The following is a 12,134-nucleotide window of genomic DNA, read 5'->3' as shown; positions in this document are numbered from 1 at the left end:
AGCTCTCCTTAAATATCAAGATTTTCCCAATGCTAGGCTATTCTTATGGTCTAGAATTCCCTCCCTGCTCCGAACTATCCTTCCCCAGGATAACCCCTTCTGATTTTTTTCAAATACATAGGGAATTTGATGAAAATACAGATTCTCAGAGGGATGCCTGGCTGGCTCAGTCAGTGGAGCATGTGACTCTTGATCTCAGGGTTGTGAGTTCAAGCCCCACACTGAGTGTAGAAATTACTTAAAAATAAAATCTGTGTGTGTGTGTGTGTGTGTGTGTGTGTGTGTGTGTGTGTGTGTGTTAAGGACAGCTAGGTAGCTCAGTCGGTTCAGCATCCGACTCTTGATTTCGGCTCAGGTCATGATCTCATGGTTCGGGAGTTCGAGGCCCACATTGGGCTCCATGCTGACAGTGCAGAGCCTGCTTGGAATTCTCTCTCTCTCCCTTGCCCTCTGCCCCTCCCCTGCTCACACACACACTCTCTCTCTCTCAAAATAAATAAATAAACATTTGCAAAAATTAAAATATATACAGGGAGATTCTTAGATCCCAACCATGGAAGCTGACCAGTGGGTCTAGGGTACTATACTTTTAAATTGCAGCAATTAGTTTCTAGGGCTAGATAACAAAGATTTTTGAACCAGGACTTTAAAATAATCCAAGCCTTATGTTTTGGCAGGAAGCCCTATCTCATCACCACTGTTACATCCCTTGTGATCCCACAAATCCCTATGCACATCTACACCACTGTACTTCCTCCATATTATACATCAATAATATTACTCTTATGTCTATCTCTCTTACTAGACTGTCAGATGCATCTTAAAGATAAAGACAGTGTTCTGCTCTTCTTTATATCCCCAGTGATTAGAATAATCTCCCAAATTAGCATAGTTTCCACTCCATAAATACTTAATGGTAACCAAATATGAGAGACGGATACATGGACGCATGGCAGGAAGGAAGGCAATACTGGCAGTATAAGCGACAGTGTATGTTATTACCTGTGGAGCAGAGCTCGATAAGCAGTAAAATATGGGATACCGATGGCAGCTCCTTGTTTAAAGTCCAGTTTTTCTGGCAGTGGGTAAACAGTGTGATCTGCTGCAAGAGCATACTCGGCATAGCCCCCAGAGATGGTGCTGGTAGTGAAAACTCTGTCACCTTTCTGGGGAAAGCAAGAGATTTATAAATGCACCAGGGGTTAAAAATTATGTCAAAATGGGTATAATCCTTCATAATGTAACCATTATAACAACAAATAAGTATTTATGTATTGCTTTCTACATCTTAGGGTCTTGTAAAAATAGCTTCAAAATGCTGAACGTTAAAAAAAAATTTTTTTTTCTTTTTAGAGAGAGAAAAAGCACGAGCTGGGGAGAGAGGTAGAGGGAGGCAGGGAGGGAGAGAATCCCAAGCTGGCTCCGTGCTCAGCACAGAGCCCAATGTGGGGCTTGAACCCACAATCCTGGGATCTTGACCTGAGCCAAATCAAGAGTCGGATGCTCAACCTACTGAGCCACCCAGGTACCCCTGAACATTTTTGAAGGTTTTATTCGCAGAAACAAAGAAGAAGAAAAATTAAAGGAAGTAGAAAAAATAAGAGGAAAGAGAACCTCCAGAATGGTATAACATGAAGACAACTAATCTTCATTGAGATCTTACTGTGCAAGACACTGTATTAGGTGCTTAATGAGTACTGTCTAATTTGATCTTTTCAAGAGCCTATGAGGTAAGTACTTTTCTTATCACCAATTTAGATTAATTCCACTATACAAATGAGGAAATGGAGGGACAAAGAAGTTCAATAATTTGCTCAGATTAAGCAGTTAGTAAATGGCAGTTAATAAAACCATTTTTTTCCCTCTGGTATACTAGGGAGAAAATAAAACGTAAGATTTCCTCCACACACTAAATACCTGTTCTAAATCCTTTCTACATGTTCCCCCTCATTTTTCATGCATACACCAAGCGCAAGAAACTATCTGTGGATCCTGATAGTAAAATGAGCCGAAACAGGCTTCTTCCCTTGTTACAGCACCAGAAACACAGTAGACTTTCAGTAAACTCTGCTGGGTCCTTGCTATTGAACAGTGGATGCATAGTTGAGGGTCAGGTATGGCACTATGCAAGCATTCAAGCCTGTCCAACATGACCTGCATGCTAGGGAAATTAGGCTATCACTGTAAACACCTGCCCTAACTCTTCTTTCTTGGAAAAAAAAAAAATGTAAATATTCCTTGGAAGAAGCACAACTTTAAGGCAATAACTCTCAGTATACTTAAATTTGTACTATAAGAGATCTGAAAAAGTAACAGCACTATGCAGTGCGATAGAAACAAAAAAGCCTCACAAGGCATCCAGGAGTCAAAGACAAGCCTCACTACTTAACAGTGTCACTTGCAAATGGTCAAATATGACTGTACTAAGATCAGTACCATTTTTTTACAGCTTAAAAAGAGGTTGTATTCCTTCTAATATAATTCAAATATTTTCTAGGAGTTCACTATGAAAGCAGTACTTTTTGAGTTCTGTGATGGATATTAATAACAAAACACCCTCCTCCACTAAAAGCATCTTAAACTCTAGGATGACAGAAAAGAAAAGGGTAAGAGTAACTACAATGCAAGACAAAGATGATGCGCCATCAAAGACGGGTAGCAGGAAAAGAAGGAAATTATTTCTAAGTAGAAGGAGTAAAAAACAGCTTCATTGGGAAGCTAATATTTAAGGTAAGTCTTGAAGAATAGGACAAGATTTTAAAAACTAAAGCTGAGAAGAGTCATTATGAGTGAGGGAAACAAAGTAAGTAAAGGAACAGTGGCAGGAGGAAGTGTTGAGAAATCGCTGGCATTTGTGCCCAATGAGTAAGTAGTCTAACATACAGAATGTAATAGTTTCAGGGATAAAATGAAAGGGAATTAAAGCTGGAGGGTAAAATCTCTTCCACCTATGCTTATAAGTTTCAGTTTAATTCTGCCAAGCGGCAGAACCAATATGAAAAAAGATAGAGAAGAGCGAGCATGGGGTATGCAGGGAAGAGCAGCTTTACTAAAAAATAAACTACCAGGTGAGAAGGAATAGAGATAAGAATGGAAGGATAGTAGAAAGGAGCATGAAATATCTTCTCTAACAACATAAGCAGTCTCAGCAATACTCTGAAATCTGCAAGGAACTAATGTTAAGAATTAACTGTAAAACAATCAATTACATTTTAGAAAACACCCTTTATATAGCAAGAATTGACTGGAGGAGGAGGGAGGGCAGGTGTTAAATACCCATTACAGATATCCAGGTAAGGGACTAGGTAGAATAACCTGAACTATAGGCAGTGGGAATGGAAAGAGAGAAAACAGTTCTAGTAAGGGAGAGCTGAGTGGGGGGAGTGAAGAGATATGCCTCAAAGCACAGAAGTCACCAAGACAGTCATACAAGAGAGGAGCAGATCTAACGTGACAAAAGATAAGCTCAGTTTTAGACATACTGAGTAAGAGGTTACCAAGGGTTGACTATGTGGGTCTCATACTCTCCAACACAATTTCCTGTGATGATTTAAATGTTCTATATCAGCACTGTCCAGTAGGGTAGCCACTAGAAACAGGGGGCTATTCAGCATTTGAAATGTTGCTATTGTGACTGAGGAATTGACTTTTTTATTTTAATTTTTAATAAGAATTTTAAATAGCCACATGTGGCTACCTTATTAGACAGCACAGGTCCACAGCTTCATAGACAATTCTAAGCTACAGATATCATATGTGATAATGGACACCATGGGGGTGCATGAGATCTTTGTGAAGAAGGTACAGGATACAAAAAGCAGAGGTCTAAGTAAGGGGCCAAGAGCACTGGGCAGCACTAAGATTTGAGGATTATCCAGAGAAAAACAAGCTTGAAAAACAATGTCCAGGAGGAAGTGGGGAAGAGGACAGGAGAAAATGATGTCATAGAAGCTGAAGAAAAAAAAAAAATTAAGAAAAAGTAAGTGGCTGAGAGTGTCAAATGTCACTGAGAAGTCAAGAGAGATAATGACATAAAAGGCCCCATTAACTCCAGCAATAGAGAGGCCATTAGTGACATTAGCAGGAATCGTTTCAGTGGAGTGATGGGGGCAGAAGCCAGACTGCCATAGGCCGAGGAGTACAAAGCTGTAGGAATCTGACGGTCTTCCTGTGCAGAGGCCACGTTAATCTTCTCTGTCTCAGTCCAATTTTGGTAAATGTGCTGCCAAAGTTGAGCAGGTCAGGGAATTATGAGAAAAGGTGCTGGGACATGAATATACTATCTGTGTTTTATATTTCTTTTGGCATATAAATAACGAAAGCCCTGATCATAACATTTTCATTGACTCAGTCACCTTGATCTGAGTCAGAGCTCTAAAAATGTATAGTTGACCTTGCATTTTTTTTCATCTTTTACTCATTATTCAAAAGAATTAGCCTTCCCTTTATCCTATGAAACTGAATTTATAAAAGGAATGAAACATCATCTAGGCTTGTTTTTATCGAGAGTTAGGAAATAGTATAATTTCCTTGTTTATTTTCTTTCTTACATGTTTCTGCTACATCAAAAGGATCAGCTGAATTCTATGAGGGGAAGTGAAGATACAGAATTACCCAGCACTTGTCCCCAAAAATGCAAACAAGGAAGACACCTAGACAAGAGGTAATCTCTTTTTTGAATAGAGGAGTCCCCCAAGTGGCAGAAATTGTGTAATGGGGACTTTTATTTATTTTTTAAGTTTTTATTTAAATTCCAGTATAGTTACCATACAGTGCAATATTAGTTTCAGGTGCACAATATAGTGACTCAACACTTCTGTACGTCACCTGGTGCTCATCACAACAAGTAAACTCCTAATCTGTAATGGGCCTTTTAAAGATTTATATACAGACACATTTGAAAGCTATGTCAGAATATTTTAAGAAAAATATTTCGCCAAAATAGAAATAATTTAAAATGTAATACCTTGAAAGTAGATGCATTATCTCCAACAGCTTCTATTACCCCAGCTACATCTGAACCAGGTGTATAGGGTAAGAGTGGTTTTATCTTGTGAGTACCAGAACGAATATATGTCTCCACTGGGTTTACACCACATGCATGGACCTTGATTAGAACCTGCAATGCCAATGTATTTTAGTTAAAACAAAACACTAGGCATTCATTCAGCATTATGCTAGGACTATACAGATTATGGGAGCTATAAAAATGGAGGGGGAAACCTCGCCTTCAACAAGTTCACATTACAGTTTTGCAAACCAACATATAAATAAAAAGATAAGACAGAATGGTTTATGTGCGCAAAACATTTTGGGAAAATAGTAGTGGAAATATTTAAGAAGTCATGTGGCACAAACCTCTATGTGCCCATCAAACCTATCTCCTCCTCCTCCTGGGTATGTGGGAAGAATATTATTTCTTGGCGCCTTTAGTTATGAGCAGCCAAATGATTGAGTTTGGGCACAAAATGATAACTACTCTCAGGGCTGGCCCATAAAGACCTTCTGGGCAATCCTCACTGTGCCTTCACCCCTTCATTAGAAGGGACCTCAGAAGACAGGCATTGAGGGTGACAGAGCCACAATGGAGGAAGGAATGATGGAGGAAGCCTGGGTCCCTAAATCATTCTTCAAGAGTCACCCGCAAACGTTTCAGAATTCTGCAATGCAGTGAATGAGAAACAATTTTCTATTGTTGAACCATTGAGATTTTGAGGTTACATCTACCACAGAAGCTAATTTTACCTTAATTAATATCTAACGATTACTTCTGGTGCAAGAGTAAGAGAAGGCCTTCCAAGGAAAGCGGTATTTGAGCTAGGCCTTAAAAGAAGAGTAGACATTCTTTCAGAATGGGAGAAAAAGGACAATTCAGGTAAAAGGAATAGTATGTGCAAAGACAGAAGGAATGAAAGGGCCTCCTGGGGAGACCAGACAATCCTCTGGGGAGACCAGACAATGTTGCTTGTTATAGCACAGTCTACTGAGAAGGAGCAATAAGAAATGAAACTCTAAAGCTAGGATGTGGCCAAACTGTAAAAACTCATAAGGTTCAAGTTTCGTTAAGGAAATGACACTTAAGAGTTACGGAAGGTGCAGTAATAAAAATACATAATTTTTAATGAGAAAGTATATCGTTAAAGTCACAGGAAATGAATAAACTCTTCATTTAAATTCCCTTAAATCATATATGGAAAAGCATGTATGCAGAAGAAAATTATTTTCCTACTGTGCACAAAAAAGAAATCATGGAAGTTTGTAATAGAATAACTTGTTCAACAATACTTATGATTTTATCCAGAAAAAATCAATTACTGCCCTGCATAGATGATTCCCAACTTTAACAATTTTCTTGTAACAGGATATTTTTCCTTTTCATAGATCTACTTCACTAACTGTTATAATTACGTTCTCTTTGTCAGACCTCATATATATCATCAGTATAAACTCTGTCCTAATTCAATGTCTTTTACAAATTATTGTGAGTCTGCTTCTTTTGGACATTAACCTGATGTGCTGGAGACTCATCAGTGTAATTATTGCCTGTTTTTATGTCATTATATCTACCTGGTGGTCTTTTGGAGTTGGTACTGCCACATCTGACTGGAGTTTCAGCACTTCTGGTCCACCAAATTCAAAAACTCTAATTGCTCTCATCAATTTCAGTCCAGTTGCCATGGTGACCTAGATACCAAGAAAAAAAAATTATGTATTGTCATATGCATCTAAGCTACCATTATGTTTTTTTTCCCCTGGAGGGGGTAGATCAAACAATTTTTCAAACAACAATTTAAATCTTGAGCTTACACAGATCTCATTTCATGTTTAAGAACCTTTCATCTTACAAATCCTTCAGCTACAAAGCAAAATACTTCATACTACTTCCTGTAGGGATTCAGTGCCTTCAACAGGGGAATCAAACATGCAAATAAAAACATCTGGCTAGACATAGAATGATATAATATCTTAGGTTTCTTTTTGTGTAAGCTTGTGCTGCAACATCTTAGAAATTTTAGGAGCTGATGTTAAGTTTTATTAACATTAGAAAAATAGACCTTCCATTAGATTACAAAATATTTCAAACATACAGAAAAATATGAAGAGTATTTATAATAAACACATTTACCTCCCACTCTGCTTTACCAAATCTTAATATTTTAAAAGCCCAGAACATTATAGACATAACTGAAGCCTCTGAACCCATCCCCAAACCCATTTATAGCCCACCCTTTTAAGAGGTGATTATTACCATAAACTCGGTGCCCCCCATTGCTAAGTATGATGTCATACCACTACTACACATATATTCATTAGTCAAAAATATGTGCTATTGTGTTGCATGTTCTCAAACTTTATTTAGATTGGATCACACTGTACTTAATTCTGCAACTTGCTTTTTCCACTCAACATTAAGTTTTTGAGATTTATCAATGGTGAAACACTTGGCTTTGTGAAGTTCATTTACTCTCACAAAGGAGGAAAACATTAAAAACTAAAAATACTTCTTTGTATGTAATCTTTTATAAATTATAAGGGTCATTTGCAGTTAACCTTTCTGTCCTACCACTGTTGTTATTTTTGTCTACCACTGTTATTATGAAATGAAAACTCAGAGCTAAAATAAACTCTAAAAAAAGGTAAAGGACACTTGAATATAAAAATAGGTAATGGGGCACCTGGGTGGCTCAATCAGTTAAGTGTCTGACTTTGGCTCAGGTCATGATCTCACGGTTTGTGAGTTCAAGCCCTGCGTCGGGCTCTGTGCTGACAGCTCACAGCCTGGAGACTGCTTCGAATTCTGTGTCTCCTTCTCTCTCTGCCCCTCCCCTGCTCATGCTCTGTCTTTCTCTGTCTCTCAAAAATAAATAAATGTTAAAAAAAATTAAAAATAAATAAAAATAGGCAATTATGGAAATTTTCCATACCTACAGAGATGTAATGAAAGGCTTTTGAGTGTATCTCCATAACTTTGTTTGTGTGTTATCACAATTTCTTGAAATTAACCACATCAAATATTTAGTTAGATTCTGCCACCACCTAGAACATTGTTGCTAACTTTTGGAATAATTATATTCATCAACCATGAATAGCTGAAAGATCAAAAACAGTTGCAGAGGAGCACCTGGGTGGCTCAGTCCATTGAGCGTCCGACTTAGGCTCAGGTTATGATCTCGCGGTTTGTTGAGTTCAAGCGCCGAATCAGGCTCTGTGCAGACAGCTCAGAGCCTAGAGTCTGCTTTGGATTCTGTGTCTCCCTCTCTCTGCCCCTTAACTGCTCACACTCTCAAAAATAAATAAACATTAAAAAAATTAAAAACAAACAAAAAAAACAGTTGCAGAAACTAGGACTTGAAAGAATTCAGACTTTTACCATATTGAAGCTCAACACAGGTCTACTTAGAGTACATGCTAATGATAAAATGTCACTGCATGTACAGGAGGTAATCAAGAGCATTCGGATAGTGTTATTAATGGAAAGTTCTTGATCTAATTAATCAAAAGTTGTATCATTTTAAAACCCTTGAAGTGATGCAATATAGTACCTAGCACAGAGGAGTAAGTAAATATTCCATTGCTAGAAGGCTGTTTAGCAATGACACATCCTGAAGGGAAGACCTCAAACACAAGGAGGCAGAAGCAGACAACACAAGCCTAAGGTCACTGTAGAGCAGTGAGGCAGTCCTGAGGGTGACACCTGTGTGGAGTGAGGACTAGGAAAAGGCAGTTCACTCCGTAACTACCAGCAGTCTCACGACTATATTTCTATTTGGGTCTTCACTCAGGCTGGGTATTTGTTAGACAAGAAAGTGAAAATGTAAAGACCAGGAAACAGAAACAACAGGAACAAACGAAGGTTGCTCTGATCAGAGTTTTCCATTCTGGAAATAAGAACACAACTTTCTTTTTTTTTCCTTTTTGTCTTCAGCATAGTGTTATAGAAAGAGTATGGGCTTTGGAATCTGACAGCTTTCAGTATGAATTCCATCTCTTATCATTTACTAGCCATATGGCCTTGGGCAAGGCAGTCAACTTTTTTGAGCTTCTTCATCTGAAAACTGGCTAACCACTCAGGGTCACTGTGCTAGGGACACAGCAAGCATCAGGCACTGAATCTGGCAAAAATGTTTACTCTTACATATAATAGATATCATTATTCCTTTCCTATCTATTTTCTCCTTTCCAATTTCTTACTGATTAAAATACTCTTGATTCTATAATTCCATAATCACTTTTGATTATAAATATTTGTAAGACTCAGATTATAAAAACAAGACCTTGGCCTCAAAGAATTCAGTCTAGAGAATCCTTGACACATTAATATCAAACGTTGTTATTCATTCAACACATATTTTGTGAACATTAACTGTAAGCGAGGCACTGTGCTAACCTCAGAGAACAAAAAGGGCAAAGAGAAAATGTCCCAGCCCCCCTCCTAGCTCCTGCTCACTCTGCTCTCATTCCTTCCCACAGCTACATACACTATGTAAGATCTGTAGCTCCTTTTCCACTTTCTACCTAATTCCTACCTATTTCCTTCTTTCAAACACTCGCATCTACCTTTTCACCAACAGAAAATTATTATTATCATTATTATCCTCAAAGAACTGCAGCAGTAATAAAAGCAAAATTACCCTGAAATAGGATCTCTCAAAATTATCTAGCACATACATTTCCCCTGCTACATTTGACATCTACCAAGTTGGAAGAAAAGAACAAAAGAAGGAGGATACTCATCCTTAATAATGGATTTAGAAGACCCTGTTGCCTTGTCCAGTACTGCCATCTTATCCTATCCAGTTTGTAAGGAGACAGGGCATAACCTTGACAGCGCTGTCTTCTACTTTGCTTCTGTCCATCTTATTTCCCACTGAGCCTTTGCCACTATGATTGATTAGGCTCCAATCTGCACAAATTGCCTCTGAAAACCCCCTCAACTACCCACAGGGTCATCATCTGCTTCATAATACATAAGGTGATAAGTCAAAAGGAATAATAAAAAGAATAAAATAATACAACACACTAATAACAATTACAATTCTTAAACCCCTGTAATACCTGAGTTCTTCTACAAAGCATGCCTTTCATGTTCATTGGGATAATTATTTTCACCATGGGTTAAAAAAAAAAAAAAAAAAAGCAACCATTTAATTGTATGCAGAAATGGAAATAAAATCACCATCCATTTTATGGATGAGAAAACATTCCAAGAGGTTAAGAGGTCACACAAAAGCAGAGTGAGAACCCAAGTCCTCTATCTTAAGTGTTGTAAAGTGATTTTTCTTCCCTTTACTGTATAATCATTTTCATCTCATCCTTTGAAATGTTGGCATAGAGGAGCCTTAATTTCTTAAAAATATACTTTATAATGATGATAGCTGAGACAGGCTGAGCTAGAAATATGAAATTCAACTAACCTGAAGGTAGGATTACATATTTTATGATTAAGGCATCTGCTCAGAGTTTGAAATTTTCCAAATGCCTAGAAGTTCGGGAGATCTACTGTTGATACACAGAACATGACTCAATTAGGAAAACTAATAATTTTCTTATCTGTAAAATGGGGCCAGTATCCCCTAGCAGAGGATCCCTGTGAAGATTAAACTGCAAGAGCACACAGGTGAGTGCTTCAGAGCACGCCCAGCATGCAATAAGCTCTACTATTCAGGTTAAATCATTTGCATGTCAGCAGACCTGCCACCCTGCTAGTGTATTTAAATATAAAATTTAAACCAGAGGATCCTGGTTTAATTTTTGGTTGTACTTTTTACCTATAAAAAGTTGCCAAGTATACTTCGCAAATCAGAATTTAAAATTCTTCCTCAAATCTTTTCTATGCTCTGTTTTAATTGTTTGGTTTCAATAAAAACTAAAGGGATAGGGTAAATGTTAGAAATATATGTTAACATGGAATGAGGAGATCAAGTCACAAAGTCAGAGCAAAGGCACAGTATGAGAGAAGAGCATTAAGTGAAATTAAGAATTGCTGGCAAGACATAAAAAATAAGAACTTGGCAAGAGAATCATTACTAAATGTGCTGTTGATCAAGAAAGACTTATGTAAGCCTTTTTTTTTTTAATTAGCCTTAAGCCAGAAATACTAAAAAAAAATAGAAGTACCCTAAGAAAAGTCTCTCTAAGGCTATAGGTTACTCCTCTGGCCTGGATCTCAGTGCCCACTTCTGATAAGAGGGGGGCGGCAGGGTGTGGAGAAGGAGTTGAATGGATAATTCCAAACCCCTCTACGTTCTGGGAAGAAAAGATTGGATGGAACTGGGCAGGCAGCTCTCTGGGTTCAGGAAGAGTTCAGTGGGATTTGTTGCTGCTGACCAGACACGGTGCGTGCGGCTGGCTTCAGTGAGAATTGCACAACCTTTCCCGCTGGCAGTCCAAACTTTAGCCTTTAAACAGTTCAAATATTAACACATTCCCTGGTCACTGAGGTTAAGTCTCGTCTCGGAACTAAGTGAACATCAAACGATGTGTTTACGCAGTGTTCTTTAAGTTTTTTGCCTTTGAAAATGATTTCAGGTGGGGGCCACGGGGCAGGGGAAGCCAAAACACTACGCATTTCTCTCCAAAAGTAAGACAGCAGCTCTGATGGCAGAGCCGACATAGGGCTGGGCTGGAGCTCCGCAGACGCAGGGACAAGCCGTTGCCCGCCGGGCTGAGCACAGGGGCCACGCAGCCGACGCGCGCGGCCGCGGGAATGCCCACGTCCAGGCCCGGCGGCGGGGGCAGAGCCAACGGCGCCCTGCTGGGTGCAGCGCAAACGCGGATCTCACTGGAGACCAGGGCCGGGAGGTCGCGGGCATCAAGTTAAATACCCGAGCGATTTACGCCTGAGGAACAAGCAGCCCGTAGAGGAAAACGTCCTCGGCCACGAGCTCCTTTTGCAAATTCTTCAGGAGGACAGAACGCGGGGTAGGAGCGCCACCTCAATCAACTCGGCCCCTTTTTGGACAAGCGGCGGGGAGATCCGCTGCCTGGACAACTAACGGGACTTTTTAAAACCACTTACCCGGTTCTAGAGAGGGGAAGCAAATTCTGCGAGGGCTCACTCAGATTCCACAAAAAAGGGGACGGACCTGGGCGTCTTCTACGTTTGATGGCTCCTCCTGGTCCGCCCGCCTCTC

The 12,134-nt window shown here is 39.2% G+C and overlaps 1 protein-coding gene across 5 annotated transcripts in view; it reads right to left on the bottom strand.

The window, feature by feature from the left end:
- The window catches only part of CRYZ (crystallin zeta), a 36,131-nt gene extending 23,999 nt beyond the window's left edge, over positions 1-12,132 (bottom strand). For 3 of the 5 annotated variants that reach the window (XM_019448871.2, XM_053893874.1, XM_019448872.2), the window contains exons 1-4: positions 12,020-12,132; positions 6,568-6,684; positions 4,967-5,119; positions 1,003-1,166 (exon numbers count right to left, since the gene is read on the bottom strand). In XM_019448871.2, the coding sequence (XP_019304416.1) occupies positions 1,003-1,166; positions 4,967-5,119; positions 6,568-6,678 (428 nt within the window). In that variant the 5' untranslated portion in view covers positions 6,679-6,684; positions 12,020-12,132. Of the gene's footprint in view, positions 1-1,002; positions 1,167-4,966; positions 5,120-6,567; positions 6,685-11,118; positions 11,139-12,019 lie in introns of those variants that run through there. The other 2 variants (XM_053893882.1, XM_053893880.1) reach the window with 2 other exon arrangements.
- Between the last annotated feature and the right edge of the window lie 2 nt (positions 12,133-12,134).

This window comes from Panthera pardus, unplaced genomic scaffold, assembly GCF_024362965.1.
Source record: "Panthera pardus isolate Hobbes unplaced genomic scaffold, ASM2436296v1 HiC_scaffold_11, whole genome shotgun sequence".
In the NCBI taxonomy this organism is placed as follows: domain Eukaryota; kingdom Metazoa; phylum Chordata; class Mammalia; order Carnivora; family Felidae; genus Panthera; species Panthera pardus.
The sequence above is the reverse complement of the archived record's forward strand: the minus strand, read 5'-3'. Positions and strand labels throughout refer to the sequence as shown.